At 43.0% G+C, this 24,849-nt stretch overlaps 1 protein-coding gene across 4 annotated transcripts in view; it reads left to right on the plus strand.

Moving 5' to 3' along the window:
- Positions 1–5,187: 5,187 nt before the first annotated feature.
- The window catches only part of setd3 (SET domain containing 3, actin histidine methyltransferase), a 23,346-nt gene continuing 3,684 nt past the window's right edge, over positions 5,188–24,849 (plus strand). Inside the window, exons 1-11 of one of the 4 annotated variants that reach the window (XM_056410784.1) lie at positions 5,188–5,409; positions 9,926–10,076; positions 11,504–11,596; positions 11,688–11,836; positions 12,342–12,414; positions 12,584–12,840; positions 18,392–18,450; positions 19,231–19,345; positions 19,412–19,486; positions 20,762–20,928; positions 22,735–22,820. In XM_056410784.1, the coding sequence (XP_056266759.1) occupies positions 9,974–10,076; positions 11,504–11,596; positions 11,688–11,836; positions 12,342–12,414; positions 12,584–12,840; positions 18,392–18,450; positions 19,231–19,345; positions 19,412–19,486; positions 20,762–20,928; positions 22,735–22,820 (1,177 nt within the window). In that variant the 5' untranslated portion in view covers positions 5,188–5,409; positions 9,926–9,973. Of the gene's footprint in view, positions 5,410–7,761; positions 7,900–9,065; positions 9,868–9,925; positions 10,077–11,503; positions 11,597–11,687; positions 11,837–12,341; positions 12,415–12,583; positions 12,841–18,391; positions 18,451–19,230; positions 19,346–19,411; positions 19,487–20,761; positions 20,929–22,734; positions 22,821–24,849 lie in introns of those variants that run through there. The other 3 variants (XM_056410785.1, XM_056410786.1, XR_008831123.1) reach the window with 3 other exon arrangements.

Genomic DNA, 24,849 nt, shown 5'->3' on the forward strand with positions numbered 1-24,849 from the left:
TCCGGTGAACGTGATATGACGAAACACGCCTTTAAATACAGATATAGTGATAGATTAAACTAAATGAAGAGATGAAAAATCATGAATGGTATTAATGATGAACACATTAAATGAAAGAAAGTAATTATTCCAATATTGGGATATTCTGATTTAGAATTTCAAAATAAAAGCTAAAGAAAATCACATTCATGCGCAAATGGGTGTCTAATTTCAGAATAGATTTAGAACACAATGGTGCGTAGTTACAAAATACTTTCACTTCTGATTCATGGTAGAGTACCTCAAGGTGTCATCCAGAGATAATCAAGACATTCTGACGTTTGATTTCTAAGAAGACCAAGGAGCTGATCGTGGACTACAGGAAGCGGAGAGGAGAGCACACCCCCATCTCCATAGACGGAGTTGCAGTAGAGAGGGTCAGCAGCTTCAAGTTCCTCAAGGCACATCTCCGAGGGACCCCACATGGACTACGACACCACCACGCGGGTGAAAAGGGCCCAATAACGCCTGTATTTCCTTAGGCGACTGGAGGAAATTCAACATGGCCCCCTTCGCATCCTCAAAACATTCTACACCAGTACCATCGAGAAAGTGTTCTGACAGGTTGCATCACCGCCTGGTACGGGAACTGCACCGCCTCTGGAGCGAGGGCACTACAGAGGTGGTGCGTCGGCACAGTACATCGCTGGAGGTGAGCTTCCTCCATCCTGGACATACACTAAGCGGTAAGTGGGCCAGGGCCAAACGGATGCTGAAAGACAATAACCACCGCCACAAACTGTTCACCCTTCTACTGCCAGGTAGGCGATACCGCAGTATCAAGTGTCGCGACAACAGATTGCCGAGAGGGACAGTCAGTCAGGCCATCAGGCTGCTGAACAAGGACTGAGACCACACCTGCTACACACCAGAAATATATTCTGTGAATATCTATGGCTACAGGTATATTTTATTACATTGTTTATATATATATATATTGTATATATATATTGTATGTATATACATATATATATATATATAAATCTCAAAAGTGTATATTTTATTACATTGTTTTATATATATATTGTCATGATGTATATTTTATTACACTGTTTTATATATATTGTTAATACTTTCTTCTTTTGTGTGTGGATATTACAGTTTATTCTCATTCTTATTCTTTTTTTAGTCTGCTACTGCTGTCGGGTGTTTTGCACATAAGAATTTCACGAACCGATTATACTTGTATAAAAGGGGATGTGACAATAAAAAACTTGAAACTTGAAACTTGAAAGCACTTCATAAAGAAAATAATAGTAATATATTTCCAATATTTGATATTTCTTTGAAGCAAATCTGTAACTTTCTTGAAAAAATCACACTGCAGTCTTGTTAGTGGTGACCTCAGCTAGGTCCATGATTATTTTCATGAGATATTACTGTGGGGATTTTGAATGAATTCAGTTTAAAGTTAGCGAGAAATAAATATTATTAATATTATGGCAAAATTTGGATTTTATTTAAAGCAAATCTGAAACTTTCTTCAAAAAAGGTACACTGCAGTCTTGTTAAGGGTGACCTCTGCTAGAACCATGAATATTTTCATGAGATATTACTGTGGAGATTTTGAATAAATTCACTTAAAAGTTAGCGAGAAATAAATATGATTAATATTATTGCAAAATGTGGATTTTATTTAAAGCAAATCTGAAACTTTCTTCAAAAGAGGTACACTGCAGTCTTGTTATTGGTGACCTCAGCTAGACCCATGAATATTTTCATGAGATATTACTGTGGAGATTTTGAATAAATTCACTTTAAAGTTAGCGAGAAACAAATATTATTAATATTATGGCAATATTTGGATTTTATTTTAAGCAAATCTGAAACTTTCTTGAAAAAAGGTACAATGCAGTCTTGTTAAGGGTGACCTCTGCTAGGTCCATGATTATTCTCATGAGATATTACTGTGGAGATTTTGAATAAATTCACTTTAAAGTTAGCGAGAAATCAATATGATTAATATTATTGCAATATTTGGATTTTATTTAAAGCAAATCTGAAACTTTCTTCAAAAGAGGTACACTGCAGTCTTGTTATTGGTGACCTCAGCTAGGTCCATGATTATTCTCATGAGATATTACTGTGTAGATTTTGAATAAATTCACTTTAAAGTTAGCGAGAAATAAATATGATTAATATTATTGCAATATTTGGATTTTATTTAAAGCAAATCTGAAACTTTCTTCAAAAGAGGTACACTGCAGTCTTGTTAATGGTGACCTCTGCTAGACCCATGAATATTTTCATGAGATATTACTGTGTAGATTTTGAATAAATTCACTTTAAAGTTAGCGAGAAATAAATATGATTAATATTATTGCAAGATTTGGATTTTATTTAAAGCAAATCTGAAACTTTCTTCAAAAAAGGTACACTGCAGTCTTGTTAAGGGTGACCTCTGCTAGGTCCATGATTATTCTCATGAGATATTACTGTGGAGATTTCGAATGAATTCAATTCAAAGTTAGCGAGAAACAAATATTATTAATATTATGGCAATATTTGGATTTTATTTAAAGCAAATCTGAAACTTTCTTCAAAAAAGGTACACTGCAGTCTTGTTAAGGGTGACCTCTGCTAGGTCCATGATTATTCTCATGAGATATTACTGTGGAGATTTCGAATGAATTCAATTCAAAGTTAGCGAGAAACAAATATTATTAATATTATGGCAATATTTGGATTTTATTTAAAGCAAATCTGAAACTTTCTTCAAATAAGGTACAATGCAGTCTTGTTAAGGGTGACCTCTGCTAGGTCCATGATTATTCTCATGAGATATTACTGTGGAGATTTCGAATGAATTCAATTCAAAGTTAGCGAGAAACAAATATTATTAATATTATTGCAATATTTGGATTTTATTTAAAGCAAATCTGAAACTTTCTTCAAAAGAGGTACACTGCAGTCTTGTTATTGGTGACCTCAGCTAGGTCCATGATTATTTTCATGAGATGTTACTGTGGAGATTTTGAATGAATTCAATTAAAAATGAGCGAAACTTTTGATTAGAAAGGAAATAACCGATAGTTACACACACACTAGTCTGTAACATTTACCTCCATACCTTCCTTTTATTAGTTGTTTTCATCCTGTCTGCCTGTTTCACTCACTATCTATCATGTCATTCCAGATCCTGCTTCCCACCTCGTCAGTCCAACTCCCTTCACCTGTTCTCTCACCTGCCACTGATCACTCCCTATTGTCATAATATTGATAATATTTATTTCTCGCTAACTTTAAAGTGAATTTATTCAAAATCTACACAGTAATATCTCATGAGAATAATCATGGACCTAGCTGAGGTCACCAATAACAAGACTGCAGTGTACCTCTTTTGAAGAAAGTTTCAGATTTGCTTTAAATAAAATCCAAATTTTGCAATAATATTAATCATATTTATTTCTCGCTAACTTTAAAGTGAATTTATTCAAAATCTACACAGTAATATCTCATGAAAATATTTATGGGTCTAGCAGAGGTCACCCTTAACAAGACTGCAGTGTACCTCTTTTGAAGAAAGTTTCAGATTTGCTTTAAATAAAATCCAAATATTGCCATAATATTGATAATATTTATTTCTCGCTAACTTTAAAGTGAATTTATTCAAAATCTACACAGTAATATCTCATGAGAATAATCATGGACCTAGCAGAGGTCACCAATAACAAGACTGCAGTGTACCTCTTTTGAAGAAAGTTTCAGATTTGCTTTAAATAAAATCCAAATATTGCAATAATATTAATCATATTTATTTCTCGCTAACTTTAAAGTGAATTTATTCAAAATCTACACAGTAATATCTCATGAAAATAATCATGGACCTAGCTGAGGTCACCAATAACAAGACTGCAGTGTAGCTCTTTTGAAGAAAGTTTCAGATTTGCTTTAAATAAAATCCAAATATTGCAATAATATTAATAATATTTGTTTCTCGCTAACTTTGAATTGAATTCATTCGAAATCTCCACAGTAATATCTCATGAGAATAATCATGGACCTAGCAGAGGTCACCCTTAACAAGACTGCATTGTACGTTATTTGAAGACAGTTTCAGATTTGCTTTAAATAAAATCCAAATATTGCCATAATATTAATAATATTTGTTTCTCGCTAACTTTGAATTGAATTCATTCGAAATCTCCACAGTAATATCTCATGAGAATAATCATGGACCTAGCAGAGGTCACCCTTAACAAGACTGCAGTGTACCTTTTTTGAAGAAAGTTTCAGATTTGCTTTAAATAAAATCCAAATATTGCCATAATATTAATAATATTTGTTTCTCGCTAACTTTGAATTGAATTCATTCAAAATCTACACAGTAATATCTCATGAGAATAATCATGGGCCTAGCAGAGGTCACCATTAACAAGACCGCAGTGTAATTTTTATCAAGAAACTTACAGATTTGCTTCAAAGAAATATCAAATACTGGAAATATATTACTATTATTTTCTTTATGAAGTGCTTTCATTTAGAAATCAAACGTCAGGATGTCTTGATCATCTCTGGATGACACATTGAGGTACTCTACCATGAATCAGAAGTGAAAGTCTTTAGCTTTTATTTTGAAATTCTAAATCAGAATATCCCAATATTGAATAATTACTTTCTTTCATTTAATGTGTTCATCATTAATACCATTCATGATTTTTCATCTCTTCATTTAGTTTAATCTATCACTATATCTGTATTTAAAGGCGTGTTTCGTCATATCACGTTCACCGGAAGTTCGCTCTTATTTTGAAGACAGCTTTCACACGCTCGTACCGTAATGTCTGGTATATACGTGTACTGAAAAAAATCGTGCGGGCTGGCTTGACTGTGTTTTTCGAAGTGGCGGCTGGCTTGACCGCAGTCGGAGGCCGGGCTGGAACTCGGTGGTCTTACTTGTGTGAACGGGAACCGGCATGCACCCTGCGGTGGACCGTATGCTGTTACTAGGCAGCAATGGCAGTGGCGACACGTGTTCCACCTGTTGTACGTACACACATGTGAGCAGTCCCACGCAGGTAGACGGCTGTGCAGTTCTGCTGAAGAGGAACCATCCAAACAAAGCACGGAGCGGAATGTGTGACGGACACGTCATCAGCCAATCAGTGTCGCTCACATGACCATGTATAGCAACTGGTCTTTCTAAAAGTAACCGTCCAATTGCAAGCCGCGGTGGGAGGGCCATCCGCACCCTTTGCTCCTTCCATGGACCCGATAGGCTGTTCCACGGGCGTGCTGCCCCACAACCAATCAGAATGCCAGCACCTAGTGTCGTTTCCGTGGGCGTATTCCCTGGCTAGTCCAATCAGATGCGCGGCTCAGTCAAGGTTGTGTTCAGTGCAGGACCGGAGAAGCTGCTGCTCTCACAAGGTACGACTGAATCACAGAAACCTGCATTTCTGCTTTAGCACGACTTCGCGCTCAGTGTTATTTGTATAAATAGTTGCATTTAGTTTGGAGGCATTTTTATTTCTTAACAGGTTTGAGCTTGTCAGCAGATCTCGCAGATTAGCTTCCTCTAAAACTCAGACTGATCCTTTTATAATGTAACAGTAGAGCAGCTAGCCGTGGGCCGTGGGCCGGCCGGCCTCGCTCCCGCCCTGGACCCGGCTCTCATGCCGCTCAGAGGGGCGACAGCTAGCTGCCGGTGTGCGGTATCAACTGGTTTTTGAATGAACTGGTCTTGGTAGCGTGCATGAGGAAGATGTTCCGTACGAGTGGCCTCGAGTTGCCTCTCAGGACCCGTCTGAATCACTATGAAATGCACATTTCCGTCGCTTAGCCTCTCTGTCACGTTCTTTTGATGTAACGCTAATGTTTTAAAGACTAAACACGGATGACTTTTCTGTAAAATGTGATACCTGTTCGGGAGGCTGTAGCTGAGACGCCGAGGACACGGAGCGAGGACAAAGTAGGTGACTCTGCTGATGCCTGTTCAATATACTACTAACTTCAATAAATACTTGACATAATGCTCTTGTTGTCAGTCTGATATTTATGTTTTATGTCGTTATCTGACGTCCAGTCGATGTGAGACCAGTTTACTCTTCATACAGTGTGTAATGAAGCATGTAGCCCGTTGTTTACACCCAGCTCGCCCACCGCTGTCAGCTGGGAAACTGATCGACTCAGATTAAGTTGTGATCCAACAACACTGAGTGCTGTCTCACGTCTCTTATGTTTTATATTCGAGACTACGGATCCACATATATCCTCGTAACTATACTCTACCCTGTGCAGCACTCACTGTCCAGATTAAACATGACTGTTACCTGTTGTTTTGTTACGATAAGGACACGCATAACTACACACAGGAGCGTGTCTTTTGACACATGACGGGGGAGCAGCTCCAGCCTTCATTTAGGATTTCGACGGCATTAACGAAACGTTGTCCACCTTCATGACGATCATATCACTTGTTGACTGGCGATAAAAAAATATCTAAAACGACAATAAAAAAATAATAAAATCATGGATATCTCAAAGAATCAAACAGCCGACTTGTGCACCTGCTGTTCTGTTCGTTGCTTGTGAACTACCATTGAGCTATAGGGTATTTCACCCGGTTACCCGCTTTACATTACAATGTACTTTACAATAACAAAAACTGACTTTGAGCAAATTAGGTAAGTAATATAGTAACTTTGAAAGACATTAATATTTATATAATATATTCTAACACCGACTGCCTTTTCTTCTTACATCATAGACCCACCTAACTCAAATACGTGATTGCATAGGCAACAGCCGCTTTGTGCATTAAAGTTGATGCGACCATAGGAAACGCAGTTACTGATGATCACTATTAGTGATTTATCTATTAATCTAAAACGTAAACTGACTGTAATCAACCCATATTCCTCTATAGCTCAGTGTGGTAGTTGGGATGCCACTCAGGAGGCCCTGTGGTCGCAGATGATCGCGGGTTCGATTCTTGGCGTTAATCTTTATCCATTTTTGTAATTTTTTTTATCGCCAGTCAACAAGTGATATGATCGTCATGAAGGTGGAAAACATTTCGTTAATGCCGTCGAAATCCTAAATGAAGGCTGGAGCTGCTCCCCCCGCTCCTGTGTAGTTATTCAATGTGTCCTTATCGTACCAACAGGTAACAGTCATGTTTAATCTGGACAGTGAGTGCTGCACAGAGTAGAGTATAGTTACGAGGATATATGTGGATCCGTAGTCTCGAATATAAAACATAAGAGACGTGAGACAGCACTCAGTGTTGTTGGATCACAACTTAATCTGAGTCGATCACAGTTTCCCAGCTGACAGCGGTGAGCGAGCTGGGTGTAAACAACGGGCTACATGCTTCATGACACACTGTATGAAGAGTAAACTGGTCTCACATCGACTGGACGTCAGATAACGACGTATAACATAAATATCAGACTGACAACAAGAGCATTTTGTCAAGTATTTATTGAAGTTAGTAGTATATTGAACAGGCATCAGCAGAGTCACCTACTTTGTCCTCGCTCCGTGTCCTCGGCATCTCAGCTACAGCCTCCCGAACAGGTATCACATTTTACAGCAAAGTCATCCGTGTTTAGTCTTTAAAACATTAGCGTTACATCAAAAGAACGTGACAGAGAGGCTAAGCGACGGAAATGTGCATTTCATAGTGATTCAGACGGGTCCTGAGAGGCAACTCGAGGCCACTCGTACGGAACATCTGCCTCATGCACGCTACCAAGACCAGTTCATTCAAAAACCAGTTCATACCGCACACCGGCCTGCCGACGGCCCGAGGGAGGCGAGCAGCCCGGACTCCGGGCGGAGGGCACGTCGTGGGCAGAGCTCCCTTCTGTTCCACCTGAAGGCCGGACACGAACGGGACCGAGTTGCACAAACAAAGTGAATCAGTCTCTCTGTGGGGAACCGGCTGGGGTCAGGGGTCAGTCTCCATGCGAGAGGAGAACACGCTGCTCCGTGACCCGGATGTGAGGAGCATCCCCGGGTTTACAGAGCGTGTCCTCGTGATCCACCGGCACCTCGGCTCACCTGGATGAGGTCCCGGGACAGGTGGTGCCTGTCCAGCGTGGACACACGTTTGATTTTGGGCCAGGGGTCCCCGAACTGTTCCCGTGAGGCCGCATAACTCCCCTTCTCTGACGGGGGTTTGTTCCGGAACTCGTGTGACGATCGCAGGGTGCCTCCATGTAAACATGTATTGTTTTCCAGAAAGCCACATAACCACATATTAATAACCCTTTCGAGGATCTTCACAGAAAAAAAGTCAGGAAATAAATAATAACTAAATACCGCTCTCTGTGTTCTTCACAGGAAAAGCGTTTCTTTGAGCTGGGACTCTGCTCGGTTTGGCCTTGTTCTCATCCTGGTCTTTGTGACTCATCGTGTATTCTTAGAATACCGCCTCTTGACAGATGACACAAACAGACTTTTCTTTGCATTGAACAAAACTATAATCGTTTGACCACTGCAGGTTAAATAATCTGCATTCTGAATAAATGTTTCTCTTGCCTGACCTTTTTGACATTATTCCGTTCTATTTTACAGGGCTAGTCTAGGATTTGCGTGGCCAGACTGGAAAACAAATCATAATGCATCTGGTATTGTTCAGGGGGCCGTACACGGGCCACGGGCCATAGTTTGGGGACCACTGTACATGACAGTCAGATACTTGTCTTGGCATTAATGTCCTCCCAGTATGTGGTTCCACTGATGACGGTTCTCACAGCAGAGCAGGCTGCACACAGGACACTGCTACAAGTCACGGTATTTAGATTATACATTGAGTAAATCTGTTGAGGCCGACTCCAATAGTTTAGAGAATATTCAACCGTTGCTTCTTTACAATGCAGTGAATACTTCCTGCTTCATTTATATGGTTATAAGGTGTGTGTGTGTGTGTGTGTGTGTGTGTGTGTGTGTGTGTGTGTGTGTGTGTGTGTGTGTGTGTGTGTGTGTGTGTGTGTGTGTGTGTGTGTGTGTGTGTGTGTGTGTGTGTGTGTGTGTGTGTGTGTGTGTGTGTGTGTGTGTGTGAGACTAAGCCCCCTAGAAAGTTTACCTGGTGGCCAATTCGGGGAACTACAAATTCCAGACCGCTACCCTATAAACTCAGTCACTTTTCAAGTTTTAGAAGTTTTATTTTTCTAACATGGTTCCAAGGCTGCAGGTCTTTCTCACTCACTCTGACACACACACACATATATTTTCAAATCACAGTTTATTATTACGGGTCAATAACTCTGAGTGCTGACATGTGGTTCCCCCGTGTCCCCGTGTACGCATATTGTATAGTTTTAGACATTACGTGTCACGGTAACATGTGTGGTTTAATTCAACTGACCAGGTTCATTTAGTGATTTATATCGATGTCAAATCTCGCCGCGCTACAGGTTCTCTTTTTAATCCGTAATCGGCAAATTACTAATTTAATGGATCAACATTATTCAATTATATGACACACTGATTCCGATGTGAGGTCAAAGGTCAGCGATATCGTATGTGTACACCTTGTAAAGGCCGCTGAGGCTAGTTCGTAATTTGTGATAATGGGCGATACACAAAAAAGTGAATGTAATTGACGACCTGCTCACCTTGTACTCTTCATAAAACAGTGCTGCATTGGTTTCCACTTTTTCGTGTATTTTATTCACACTGTTCATTGTCTGGTTTTGTCCTTCTCCATCCAGTCGTGTAATCACGTAGTTTAACTGAAACTTAACGTGTGTAGTTGTTCATTAGTGTGTCACTGTGCACATGCAGCAGCTCAGAAGCGATCCTACGATGACAAGACGGACATTAACTTCACACAATGACGTTTTTTCTCTTCTTCCAAAATTGGTTGGCATCCTAAATGTAATTCCTGTGTTTTTATTCAAATGTTGAGTTATTAATTATTGGTGTACATCTGCAGGAACCGATGAGTTGTTCAAGCAGCTAACGGTGACTGTGTTCCAGCACCATGGGGAAGAAGAGCAGAGTGAAGACGAAGAGGTCTGGCTCGGGAGCCAGCGCTGTGGTTTCCCCCAAGGAGATGACCAACCTGATCTCAGAGCTGCTGCAGAGTAAGTCTGAGTCCTCCTCTTCTTCACTCACACGCCACCGCAGGGCTCACACGTCATGGAGAAGTCATGGGATTTAAAAATGTCAATCCAAAAAAATGTCAATCCCAAAAGTTTAGGAAAAGTCATGAAAATGTTTTAATGTTCATTTACAAGTTTAATTAAAGAAGAAACATTTATATCTATATTTATTCTTTTAATCAAACTATTGTCTCATTCATTTGTCATTTAAGGTTTATTAATAACTAATTTATACACTGAGATTTTACAATTTGGTCATGGAAATGTGGTTTAAAGTCGTGGAAAGTTTGTGGATGTCATCTTGTTGTTCTGCTCGTTATGATGTCATCTTGTTGTTCTGCTCGTTGTGATGTCATCTTGTTCTGCTCGTTATGATGTCATCTTGTTGTTCTGCTCGTTATGATGTCATCTTGTTGTTCTGCTCGTTGTGATGTCATCTTGTTGTTCTGCTCGTTGTGATGTCATCTTGTTCTGCTCGTTGTGATGTCATCTTGTTGTTCTGCTCGTTGTGATGTCATCTTGTTGTTCTGCTCGTTATGATGTCATCTTGTTGTTCTGCTCGTTATGTCATCTTGTTGTTCTGCTCGTGATGTCATCTTGTTGTTCTGCTTGTTGTGATGACATCTTGTTGTTCTGCTCGTTATGATGTCATCTTGGTGTTCTGCTCTTTGTGATGTCATCTTGTTGTTCTGCTCGTTATGATGTCATCTTGTTGTTCTGCTCGTTATGATGTCATCTTGTTGCTCTGCTCGTTATGATGTCATCTTGTTGCTCTGCTCGTTGTGATGTCATCTTGTTGTTCTGCTCGTTATGATGTCATCTTGTTGTTCTGCTCGTTATGATGTCATCTTGTTCTGCTCGTTATGATGTCATCTTGTTGTTCTGCTCGTTATGATGTCATCTTGTTGTTCTGCTCGTTGTGACGTCATCTTGTTGTTCTGCTCGTTATGACGTCATATTGTTGTTCTGCTCGTTATGATGTCATCTTGTTGTTCTGCTCGTTATGATGTCATCTTGTTGTTCTGCTCGTTATGATGTCATCTTGTTGTTCTGCTCGTTATGATGTCATCTTGTTGTTCTGCTCGTTATGATGTCATCTTGTTCTGCTCGTTATGTCATCTTGTTCTGCTCGTTATGATGTAATCTTGTTGTTCTGCTTGTTATGATGTCATCTTGTTGTTCTGCTCGTTGTGATGTCATCTTGTTGTTCTGCTCGTTATGATGTCATCTTGTTGTTCTGCTCGTAATGTCATCTTGTTGTTCTGCTCGTTATGTCATCTTGTTGTTCTCCAGAGGACGCCATGTTTACATGTTCTTACGTTAACACGTCATGGTTAAGCTTTGATCTGGCTGAGTTGTTCATTTAGAGCGATATAGTGAAGGTGTTTATGGTCAGCATTCTTTCCCAGAATGCAGCAGAGCAGCGCCCTCTGCTGGTAAAGAGTGGGAGGAGTACCTGCAGATCAGAGGCCTGGTGGACAAGATTCGCAAAAAACAAAAGGGTGAGTGAGCGTGCACACAGACTTGTAGTCCTGTGACGAGAGAGGAGTGAACAGGGTGTGTGTGTGTGGTTGTGTGTGGTTGTGTGTGTAGGTATGTCCATCGTGTTTGAGGGCAGCAGACAGGACTACTTCCCAGGCCTGTTGTCCTGGGCTCAGGACTGCGGCGCGTCCTGTGACAGCTTCACGGTGGCCCACTTTGGGAGCGAGGGCTACGGCCTGCAGGCCACCAGAGACATCAAGGTGAGCCCAGGTCCTCGGACCACATCCAGGTGTTCTGATGAACACTGGAGGAGGGGCGGAGCCACGGAAATGAAGCATGACAGGTATATACCACAGAGAGTCTAACATTATGACTCAAGAACAAAGACCGATTTATTTCTTATTTATTTATTTAGAGAATAAGGGACAGTGCATATTGATAGACAGTACAATGTACATGTAAATATGCCAGATTATAGCCGGGAGGCTAGTTTCCATCTGTAGTCCCTAGACTTCCAGGCAGAGTCCCGTTGCTCTTGGCAACCACAACGCTGCCCCTCAAACAGTCCAGCTCCTCCCTTCACCTCGGCCCCCTGGAGGCCACGGCTGTAACTTTGTGTGTGTGTGTGTGTGTGTGTGTGTGTGTGTGTGTGTGTGTGTGTGTGTGTGTGTGTGTGTGTGTGTGTGTGTGTGTGTGTGTGTGTGTGTGTGTGTGTGTGTGTGTGTGTGTGTGTGTGTGTGTTTGTGTTTGTGTTTGTGTGTGTAGGCAGAGGAACTCTTCCTGTGGATTCCCAGGAAGATGCTCATGACTGTGGAGTCGGCCCAGAACTCTGTGCTGGGTAAGGAATTCAATCCAGTTTATTTTATACAGCCCAACATCCCAAATTACAGCTTTACTCTCTGTACACATAGACATCCCTGACCTTTGACCTCACATCGTCATTTCTGACCTTTGACCTCACAAACAAAAGGTGGTGACCTCTGTAACTCCGGTGACCTCTGTCCCAGGCCCTCTGTACAGCCAGGACCGGATCCTCCAGGCCATGGGCAACGTGACGCTGGCCTTCCACCTCCTGTGTGAGCGGGCCGACCCCGCCTCGCCCTGGCTGCCCTACATCCGCAGTCTCCCCGAGGAGTACGACACCCCGCTCTACTACCAGCAGGAGGAGGTGCAGTTGCTCGTGGGCACGCAGGCAGTGCAGGACGTGCTGAGCCAGTACAAAAACACGGCGCGCCAGTACGCCTACTTCTACAAACTGCTTCAGGTGGGCAGGAGCACTGAACACACAGGCACACACACACACAGGCACACACACACACACACACACACACGCACACACACAAAGGCACAGGCACGCACACACACAAAGGCACAGGCACACACACAGGCACACACACAAAGGCACAGGCACACACACACACAAGTGATCGTTGATGAAATGGGCCTCTATACACCTCTGGAGACATGTCATTAGAAACCAGACGTTTCACCTAGAAGAGTCATTTACAACATTAACAATGTAGAGAGGGTATTTTTGATTAATGTTATCTTTATTGAAAAAAGAGTGCTTTTCTTTGAAGAATAAAGACATTTCTAAGTGACCCCACACTTTTGAACGGTAGTGTACAGATATATATATATTGAAAATGAATGATGTCTTCCCGACCTGAAGTCGGTTGCAGATCCCTTGCTGTCCGCTGAGGGCTACGCAGCTCTGGTAGAAACTATTGTTCACGTTGTAATGAAGTGCGACGGAACCTGAAAGTAGAACGCCTTAGGTCTCACTCAGGAACTGATGAGACTAAATCTAAAAGGAATAAAGGCAGTATTAATATCATGTTTACACCTGTTGACATGTACATCTATGTGTTGGTGGAAAGTCTTTACATGTAAATCTATATGGACACACCCATTAGAGTCTCCGATTGGCTAATTGTGCAGGTGTTAGAGCTGTGTACAGGTGTTGTTGTCTTATTGTTTGTTGTCTTGGTGTTTGTTGTCTTGGTGTTTGTTGTCTTAGTGTTTGTTGTCTTGGTGTTTGTTGTCTTAGTGTTTGTTGTCTTGGTGTTTGTTGTCTTGGTGTTTGTTGTCTTAGTGTTTGTTGTCTTGGTGTTTGTTGTCTTGGTGTTTGTTGTCTTAGTGTTTGTTGTCTTGGTGTTTGTTGTCTTGGTCTTTGTTGTCTTGGTGTTGTCTTGGTGTTTGTTGTCTTGGTGTTTGTTGTCTTGGTGTTTGTTGTCTTAGTGTTTGTTGTCTTGGTGTGTGTTGTCTTGGTGTTTGTTGTCTTAGTGTTTGTTGTCTTGGTGTTTGTTGTCTTGGTGTTTGTTGTCTTAGTGTTTGTTGTCTTGGTGTTTGTTGTCTTAGTGTTTGTTGTCTTGGTGTTTGTTGTCTTGGTGTTTGTTGTCTTGGTCTTTGTTGTCTTGGTGTTTGTTGTCTTGGTGTTTGTTGTCTTAGTGTTTGTTGTCTTGGTGTTTGTTGTCTTGGTGTTTGTTGTCTTGGCGTTTGTTGTCTTGGCGTTTGTTGTCTTGGCGTTTGTTGTCAGAATCAGAATCAGAATCAGAAACAGTTTTATTGCCAGGAATGTTTTCACAAACAAACGAGGAATTTTTTTTGGTGGAAGGTGCAACATTTGGACATGACAAAACAAACAACAATCAACACGACAGAAAGACAACAAATAATGTGAAGTGTTTGGGTGTGTGTTTTAGTTAAAGTGCATGTTAAAGTGACGTGTGTGGAGGAGGGAAGAAGAAGGAGGAGGGAGGAGGAGTGAGGAGGAGGAAGAGGAAGGAGCGGGAAGAAGGAGGAAGAAGAGGTGGTAGTCCTGGGGGTGACAGTCAGTCAGTCCGGGTTCCATTGATGAGCCCGACTGCCGACGGGAAAAATCTTTTGGTGTGGCGGGTGGTCTTTGTCCTGATGGATCGCAGCCTCCTCCCGAGGGAGGGACTCGAACAGGAGTGTCCAGGGTGGGAGGGGTCAGCGACAATCTTTCTGGCCCGCTTCAGTGACCTGGAAGTGAACAGGACCTGGAGGGAAGGCAGATTGCAACCGATAACCCTCTCGGCCGAGCGGATGATGCTCTGCAGCCTGCGCTTGTCTTTGGCTGTGGCTGCAGGGTGCCAGACGGTGATGGAGGAGCAGATGATGGACTCAACGATGGCCGTAGAATTGTACCATCATTCTCCTGGCAGGTTGAATTTCCTCAGCTGCCTCAGGAAGAACATCCTCTGCTGGGCCTTCTTGGTGATGGAGCGGATGTTCAGCTCCCACTTGAGGTCCTGGGAGATGATGGAGCCCAGGAAGCGGTAGGACTCACAGCGCCGACGGGGAGTCACACAGGATGAGAGGGCGGGTGGGGCTGCATTCTCCTGAAATCCACAACCATCTCCACTGTCTTTAGAGCGTTGAGCTCCAGGTTGTTCTGGCTGCACCAGGTCACCAGGTGGTCAGTCTCCCACCTGTAGGCGGTCTCGTCCCACCAGAGATGAGTCCAATGAGGGTGGTGTCATCCGCGAACTTTAGGAGCTTGACGGACTGGTGACTGGAGGTGCAGCTGTGGGTGTAGGGGGAGAACAGCAAGGGGGGGAGAACACAGCGTTGGGGGGACCCCGCGCTGGTGGTCCGGGAGCCTGAGACGTGTTTCCAGCCTCACGTGCTGCTTCCTGTCGGTCAGGAAGTCTGTGATCCACCTGCAGGTGGAGTCGGGCACGTGCAGCTGGGAGAGCTTGTCCTGCAGCAGGGACGGATGATTGTATTGAAAGCAGAGCTGAAGTCCACAAACAGGATCCTGGCGAGGTTCCTGGGGAGTCCAGATGCTGGAGGATGTAGTGAAGGGCCATGTTGACTGCATCGCCTACAGACCTGTTGGCTCTGTAGGCGAACTGCAGGGGTCCAGGAGTGGGTCGGTGATGGTCTTGAGGTGTGACAGGACCAGCGTTCAAAGGACTTCATGACCACAGAGGTCAGGCGATGGGCCTGTAGTCATTGAGTCCTGTGATCTTGGGTTTTTGGGACGGGATGATGGTGGAGGCCTTGAAGCAGGCTGGAACATGGCATGTCTCCAGGAGGTGTTGAAGATGTCGGTGAACACCGGAGACAGCTGGTCAGCACAGTGCTTAAGGGTGGAGGGGAGACGGAGTCCGGGCCCGCTGCTTATGGGGTTCTGCTTTTGAACAGCCTATTGACGCTCTCTCCAGGATGACGAGGGTCGTCGCTGAGTTGATGGAGGGTGCTCCAGAGGTGTGAGCCCCTGATGGGCTGGGGAGGGTGGGCTGATGGTCTGTGGCTTGTTGATGGGGCTGTGGGGATGGTCTCAGGACTGCTCCATTGTCTTTCAAAGCGGCAGTAGAACTCATTTAGCCTGCCTGCCAGAAGCACATTGTTCATGGAGTGGGGTGATTTGGGCTTGTAGTTGGTGATCTGCCTGAGCCCTCCAGACAGAAGCAGAGTCGTTTGCTGAGAGCTGCTGTTGCAGTTTCTCAGAGTACAGACGCTTAGCATCTCTCACCGCCTTGCTAAACCTGTATTTGGACTCTGTGTACAGGTCCCTGCCCCCCCTCCTGAATGTCTGGTCCTTCTGCCGTCTTAGCTTCCTGAGCTCCCCTCAGAACCAGGGTTTGTCGTTGTTATAACTCACCCTGGAGCTGGATGGAATACAGCTGTCCTCACAGAAGCTGATGTAGGAAGTTACAGCCTCTGTGTACTCATCCAGGCTGTTGGTAGCAGTCCTGAAGACATCCCAGTCAGTACAGTCCAAGCACGCCCGAAGATCCTCCAGAGCCTCACTGGTCCACTTCTTGAACTTCCTCACCACAGGTTTGCAGAGCTTTAGTCTCTGCCTGTATGAGGGAATCAGATGAACCATGACGTGGTCAGAGTTTCCCAGTGCAGCTCGAGGGACGGCGTGATAGGCCCTGCTGATTGTTGTGTAGCAGTGGTCCAGAATGCTCTTCTCTCTAGTAGGGCATTTTATTAACTGTCTATATTTAGGAGTTCGTGGCTGAGGTTTCCTTTGTTAAAATCCCAGTACAATAACTAAAGAGTCCGGTAGGTCCGCCCACACACCGTATCTGTTCGGCGAGGGTCCGCTGTGCTCGTGCACGTTCCGGCGGCATGTAAACTCCGCCAGGATGAATGAAGCGAACTCACGGGGAGTAGAAGGGTTTGCAGTGAATGATAAAAGATTCCAGGTCCGCGAACAGTGCTGTAGGATCACGTACGCCGTTGCACCAGCCGTTGTTGAGGTAAAAGCAGATTCTCCACCCTTTGCTTTTCCGGAGAGCTCTGTGTCCCGGTCCGCCGAACAGCTGGAAGCCAGCGAGCTGGAGCGCAGAATCTGGTATCGATCCACTAAGCCATGATTCCGTGAAACACAGGGCGGAGGATGAGGAGAAGTCTCTGTCTCCCCACCAGCAGCTGGAGTTCGTCCAGTTTGTTGCACAGTGAGCGGACGTTGAGAGAAATATGCCCGGCAGCGCTGTACGAGATCCCCGCTTTCGTAGCCGAACAAGCGCCCCTGAGCGTTTCCTCTCCGCCGTTTCACCACAGGCGAAGGTGAGCACACCTTTTACAAAAATGTCCAGTAACTCCACAGAAGTTAAAAACATTGGAAATAAATCCGCTGGAGTTGTTCCCCTGATGTTCATGAGCTCTTCTCTGGTTAAAGAGCTCTGGGAATCACAGCAGAAAACAGTATTTAAACGAAAACAACAAAATATCGCACCAACACACCGAGAGTGCATGGCGCCATCAGGAAGTAGCGCCGCGGTGTTTGTTGTCTTGGTGTTGTCTTGGTGTTTGTTGTCTTAGTGTTTGTTGTCTTGGTGTTTGTTGTCTTATTGTTTGTTGTCTTGGTGTTTGTTTTCTTGGTGTTTGTTGTCTTGGTGTTTGTTGTCTTGGTGTTTGTTGTCTTAGTGTTTGTTGTCTTGGTGTTTGTTGTCTTGGTGTTTGTTGTCTTAGTGTTTGTTGTCTTGGTGTTTGTTGTCTTGGTGTTTGTTATCTTGGTGTTTGTTGTCTTGGTGTTTGTTGTCTTAGTGTTTGTTGTCTTAGTGTTTGTTGTCTTGGTGTTTGTTGTCTTGGTGTTTGTTGTATTGGTGTTTGTTGTCTTAGTGTTTGTTGTCTTGGTGTTTGTTGTCTTGGTGTTTGTTGTCTTAGTGTTTGTTGTCTTGGTGTTTGTTGTCTTGGTGTTTGTTGTCTTGGTGTTTGTTGTCTTAGTGTTTGTTGTCTTGGTGTTTGTTGTCTTGGTGTTTGTTGTCTTAGTGTTTGTTGTCTTGGTGTTTGTTGTCTTGGTGTTTGTTGTCTTGGTGTTTGTTGTCTTGGTGTTTGTTGTCTTGGTGTTTGTTGTCTTAGTGTTTGTTGTCTTAGTGTTTGCTCACACACTCAGACACTCAGACACACACACTGAAGACTGAACATGGAGGTGTGTGTGTGTATGTGCGTGTGTGTGTGTGTGTGTGTGTGTGTGTGTGTGCGTGTGTTTGTGTTCTTCTTTTTGTGTAGCCCCCCCCCGTTAGATGTCCGGTTTGTTGAATTTGGTGGAGGTCTGATGTTAGGGTTAGGGCCTCCAGTCCCTTGGCCAATGGGGGGGCTGTGTGTGGCCGTTTAAATACGAACAACATGACCTGTACTTCAGTGTCTAATGTGATCACTGAACCGCCTTCTACGTTATATTTACACTGAAATATCAGAGTCTGAAACAAACAACCCCCGGACAAATAATAATTATAACAAATAATAATGATAACAAATAGGCAGACCCCTCTACCTGCACAATGAATCTGATTTAGTATATTTGTGTCCTTCTTCCTCCTCCTCTCCAGACTCATCCGGCCGCCAGTCAGCTGCCCCTGAAGGACCGCTTCACATTTGATGACTACAGGTCAGTGAGGGGGGGGGGGGGGGACCATATCCTCTTTATAACGTGTTCATGTTTCCTTTCTCAAAGAATATGTTCCTAAGAATAATTCTGGTTTACCATAACTTGGGTCATCAAATATGTATTATTTATATATATATGTGTGCTGCCCTCAGTATATGTGCTGTTATACACCTCGGCAGTTAGACGAACTCCTTCCTGACATCATGACTCTGAAGACCCTTGTCCGTTGTCCACATGTTTATTGACATAGGAAAGTGTAAAACTAAAACACACAAAGAGCATAATGAATACAATGACTCGATGTGCATAAAACTTCTCAAAACTAAACAGTCACGAAAATAATCATCTGCAATCATGAGTAACAACAACACAAATCAATACATACCAACGATGCTATCAAAAGGTAAAAGATGTATGCAGATTCCACTGGATTACAAGACTAATGAAGACAGCGTCTCTGAGCCATGCTCTTGTTTACTTCCTGATTACAAGCTACCGGAAGTTACGGGACATTTCCTGTTTTCAAAATAAAACGTATTAACATGCTGGCCTAACAATTGTAACAAAACAATATGTATATATTTACATATGCACACATGACATCACCCGTAGGCTCACACCGCTCGGTGTTATTTAGTCGGACCCTCAGTTGATCTGTTAACATGATGACATCATCCATACGCCTGTAACACTGGCGAGCACCGGCTCCACTGCAGCTCGGTGGGCTGCTGGTTCTGATCCTGTCAGTGGAGTCAATAACGAGCAGGGATTGGTCGACAGGTGGGCCGTGTCCTCTGTGATGACCCGCCAGAACCAGATCCCCACTGAGGACGGCAGCCACATCATCCTGGCCCTGATCCCGCTGTGGGACATGTGTAACCACACCAACGGACTGGTGAGGCCCGCATGGCCCGTCATGTGTGACCCCTGACCCCAGAGTACTGACGCCGCTGCTCCGCAGATCACCACCGGCTACAACCTGGAGGACGACCGCTGTGAGTGTGTGGCGCTGCAGGACTACAAGCAGAACCAGCAGGTGCACTCCACTGCTCGGACTTCTGCTTGTGTTGAGCAGGAAGCACTCGGGAAGGGAGGGGCCAGGGGACGACCAGGCCGGGAAAAGTCCTGGACATTTGGTTCTATTCATGTCTTCATTCAAGAGTTTAAAATAATTCATATGCTTTTCAAAGAATGACTCTAAATATAAGCCGCTTTGCTCTTTCCTACTGCAAGTGAACGCACCGTCACTGAGAAGACATGAACGTTTATTCTTCTAATTCATTTGAGTCATTTAAGGTTATATACCGTATACTTTGTGTTGGTTTAGATACGACATGCATCATATGTTTACAAGAAATGTTTAGTCATGGACATTTAGGTTAAAGTCCTCGACACCCATTGGTCACCATGTGGATGAAGATGACAGTGGTGGTGGTGATGATGATTATAGTGATGACAGTGGTGATGATGATGGTGGTGATGACAGTGGTGATGATGATGATGATGGTGATTATAGTGATGACAGTGGTGATGATGATGGTGGTGATGATGATGATGGTGATGATGATGGTGATTATAGTGATGACAGTGGTGATGATGATGGTGGTGATGACAGTGGTGATGATGACAGTGGTGATGGTGATGGTGATTATAGTGGTGATGGTGGTGATGATGATGGTGATGACAGTGGTGATGATGGTGGTGATGATGATGGTGATTATAGTGATGACAGTGGTGATGATGGTGATTATAGTGATGACAGTGGTGATGATGATGGTGATTATAGTGATGACAGTGGTGATGGTGATGATGATGGTGATTATAGTGATGACAGTGGTGATGGTGGTGATGATGATGGTGATTATAGTGATGACAGTGGTGATGATGGTGGTGATGATGATGGTGATTATAGTGATGACAGTGGTGATGATGATGGTGATTATAGTGATGATGGTGGTGATGATGGTGATTATAGTGTTGACAGTGGTGATGATGATGGTGATTATAGTGATGACAGTGGTGATGATGGTGGTGATGATGATGGTGATTATAGTGATGACAGTGGTGATGATGATGGTGATTATAGTGATGATGGTGGTGATGATGGTGATTATAGTGTTGACAGTGGTGATGATGATGGTGATTATAGTGATGACAGTGGTGATGGTGATGATGATGGTGATTATAGTGATGACAGTGGTGATGGTGATGATGGTGGTGATGATGATGGTGATTATAGTGATGACAGTGGTGATGATGATGGTGATGATGACAGTGGTGATGATGATGATGATTTTCTTCCTCCCTGTAGATCTATATATTCTACGGCACGCGGTCCAACGCCGAGTTTGTGATCCACAACGGTTTCTTCTTCCAAGACAACGGCCACGACCGGGTGAAGATCAAGCTGGGCGTCAGCAAGAGCGAGCGCCTCTTCGCCATGAAGGCCGAGGTGCTGGCGCGGGCCGGCATCCCGGCGTAGGTTCCGCTCCTCTTCCTCCACAGGCTCACAGGCTCCGGGAACACCTGGAAAGTCATGGAATTTAAAAGTGGTTATTTCCAGGCCTGGAAAAGTCCTAAAAAAGACCTGGAAATGTTGTTGTATTCACATGTTTATTTACACAGTTTAGGATTAAAAGAATAAACATTGATATCAATATTTATTCTTTTAATCAAACTATTGTCATTCATTTCCATAAAGGTTTATACTCATGTATATGTCACATGTTTGGTCATGAAAACATCCTGGAAAGATTATGGAACGATCATAGAAAGGTTATGGGAAGGTCATGGAAACCATTGGTCAACATGTGTTTGAACCCTGATGACTATTCAGTTTGTGAATATGGGTCAAGACTACTGCCACATTTCTTATTACCCCCCCCCCCCCTGGTATAATTCAGATCAGAGTAGGACATTTATATATGACATGGGGTCAGTTGTTGCCCTCTGATTGTCTCCAGGGGCTTTTAAAAATACATTGGGGAACTTTTTGTGAAATAACATTTAACCTTTGTTCAAAAATAATAAATATACTTATTTAGGCTCACAGGATATGAAATAGTGTCATAAAAATGACTAATAATAAGTCTAATAAGATAATTAGACATTAATAAGACTATTATACATTAATAATAATATTTGGCAATAATAAGACTATTACAAATTAATTAGTCTATTAGACAGTAATATGACTATTGGACAATAATAAGTATATTAGGCAGTAATAATATTATTAGACAGTAATAGGACTATTAGACAATAATAAGTCTATTAGGCGTCTACAGATTCAAACTGTTTTGTTAGATTTATTGAACAAAAAACAAAACATAACAGTCAATGTTATTCTTATTTCGTTGTGTATTTTTACTTTTAACAATTCTAACTTATTTTAAAAAAAAGTATTTATTGTTGTGTTTACCTACGTAGTAGTCAATACACACAGGACACAACAAACAACAACACAACCATTTAAATGTTGATCTCCATGAGAGGCCGTTGTGGCCCCTCTAGTGGCAGCAGGGCAGCATTACACGTCTAGGGGCAGCTCGGCCCTTTGGCTTCTGGCGCGGGTTGAAACGCAGGCGTGTTGCACGAGCTGTGTCACGTGTGTGTCACGTGTGGCTCGTGTGTGGCTCGTGTGTGTCACGTGTGTGTTCATAGTGACTCATGCTCACCAATGGCCGCGTGGTCTCGTCTGACCGACGTGAGTTGCAGGGTGGCAGCTTATTGATTAGGGATGATAGATAGATTGTAGATATATGTTCTTTAGTTAAACAACCGCACACATCATAGTGCAGCACAGGAACACACACACACACTCGCACTCTCACACACACTCGCACTCACACACTCACACTCTCACACACACTCACACACACACTCACACTCGCACTCACACACACACACACTCGCACTCACACACTCACACTCTCACACACACTCACACTCTCACTCACACTCTCTCACACACACACACTCACACACACTCACTCTCACTCTCACACACACACACACACACACACACACTCTCACACTCTCACACACACTCACACTCTCACTCACACTCTCACATTCACACACTCACATTCACACACTCTCACACTCACGAGTCATGAGGTAACTCTACCCGTCTGAAGAAAGCTGGTAACCCGTTTCCCAAGAGGTTGACCTGTAACTCACCCACACGTGTTTCTATGACATGTCACATGTTGTCTTGTTGATGTGTTTGTTGGTTTGTTGTGTAAATGTTGTGTTGTTGTGTAAACACATGTTGTGTTGCAGGTCCTGTATCTTTGCTCTGCACAGCAATGAACCGCCAATCTCAGCCCAGCTGCTGGCCTTCCTCAGGGTCTTCTGCATGACGGAGGGTACACACACACACACACTGACTCAGAGAGACACACACACAGGGACACACACATACACACTGACACAGAGAGACACACACAGGGACACACATACACACTGACACAGAGAGACACACACACAGGGACACAGAGAGACACACACACAGGGACACACACACATACACACTGACACAGAGAGACACACACAGGGACACACATACACACTGACACAGAGACACATACACACAGAGTAACAACGAACAACATTTCAATAAAATAATAAAGTAAGTTAAAATGTATAACATATGTTTATGTAAAGATAGATAGATAGATAGATATGTACTTTATTAATCCCCAAGGGGAAATTTGTCGGAACAGTAGCAGCACCAATAAACTAAACACACAAGAATAAAAAATAAAATATAAAAAACAGGGATGAAAGATATAAACCTTTTGGTTTGACCTCTGGCAGTCTGCTGCTGACCTGTGTAGCATGTCAGGTTAATTAGTGGAACACACACACACTGACTCAGAGGGACACACACACATTGAGTGGATCTGCTTCCATGCAAACTGGAACTCTAGACCGTAGTGTGTATATATATATTTTAGGGCTGTCAATCGATTAAAAAAAATTTACTAATTAATCGCACATTTTGAAATTGCGATTAATTAATCGCGATTAATCGCGCTTAAAAGTGTTTTCCTTCTTTTTAAAGACAAAACTTCACACAGAGCTGTGTTTTCAAAGAGGCTCCTACATATACAGTGCCAGCGAGGTATTTAATATCGTGGATGATAAATTGTTTCTTCAGTGAAACATCAGATTAGTAAAACAAAAGAAGTATATTAAGACCCCATTGGTCCTGTCATCTTTACCACTGAACAGCAGAACCAGTGGCCTTGGTGACTGACTGACATTCACATATGTCCTGTTCACCCTCTGGAGGCTGGGGGCATTTTATACATTTTACAAAATAAATTAAATTCACCGTTTAAAGTCTTTTGCATGTGACACACCCCCACGTGTTCTACATCAAACATTCCAGAACAATCTCAGCTCTATTCAATGAGGCTCATTGTCCTCGCGCGGTGTTCTCTGGTTCTCTGACTGACAGGCTGCTAATGAGCCTCACCTGTGAGGTGGGAGGTCCTTTGTGATTTACTGAGTGTTCATTGGTTGTTTTTTCCCCTAAATGTTGACAGACAAACGGATTGACAAATCACGGTGAAGGTTTCGTGTGTCGCGTTCTTTCCGCGCCGCGTCCCCCGACACGTCGCCCCTCCGTTCCTCTGTGTATCAGAGGGGGAGACGGGAGGAAGGAGAGGAGGAAACCGACTGATTCATCCACGAGTTAAACTGATTTCTGCTCCTTATTTTCGCGGAGAAATAATTGTTTTAAAAACGGAAACAGTGTCAAACCGTACTGCCGCGGTTTAAAAAAAAAAAAAAAGTTGCGTTAACTGCGTTAAAATATTTTAGTGCGTTAACGCGGCCAAATTAATCGCATAGATTAACGCGTTAACGCTGACAGCCCTAATATATTTATATATATATATACATATATGTATGTACACTACTGTTCAAAAGTTTGGGGTCACCCAGACAATTTCGTGTCTTCCATGAAAACTCACTTTTATTAATAAATGAATTGAACATTTCATAGAACATATAGTCAAGACATTGACAAGGTTAGAAATAATGATTCATATTTGAAGTATTAATTTTGTTCTTCAAATTTCAAGCTCAAAGGAAGGCCAGTTGTATAGCTTATATCACCAGCATAACTGTTTTCAGCTGTGCTCACATAATTGCACAAGGGTTTTCTAATCAGACATTAGTCTTCTAAGGCGATAACACAATGTACCATTAGAACACTGGAGTGATGATGAAATGGGCCTCTATACACCTCTGGAGATATGTCATTAGAAACCAGACGTTTCACCTAGAAGAGTCATTTACCACATTAACAATGTAGAGAGGGTATTTATGATTAATGTTATCTTCATTGAAAAAACAGTGCTTTACTTTGAAGAATAAAGACATTTG

The sequence above is a fragment of the Pseudoliparis swirei genome, unplaced genomic scaffold, assembly GCF_029220125.1.
Source record: "Pseudoliparis swirei isolate HS2019 ecotype Mariana Trench unplaced genomic scaffold, NWPU_hadal_v1 hadal_27, whole genome shotgun sequence".
Lineage (NCBI taxonomy): Eukaryota > Metazoa > Chordata > Actinopteri > Perciformes > Liparidae > Pseudoliparis > Pseudoliparis swirei.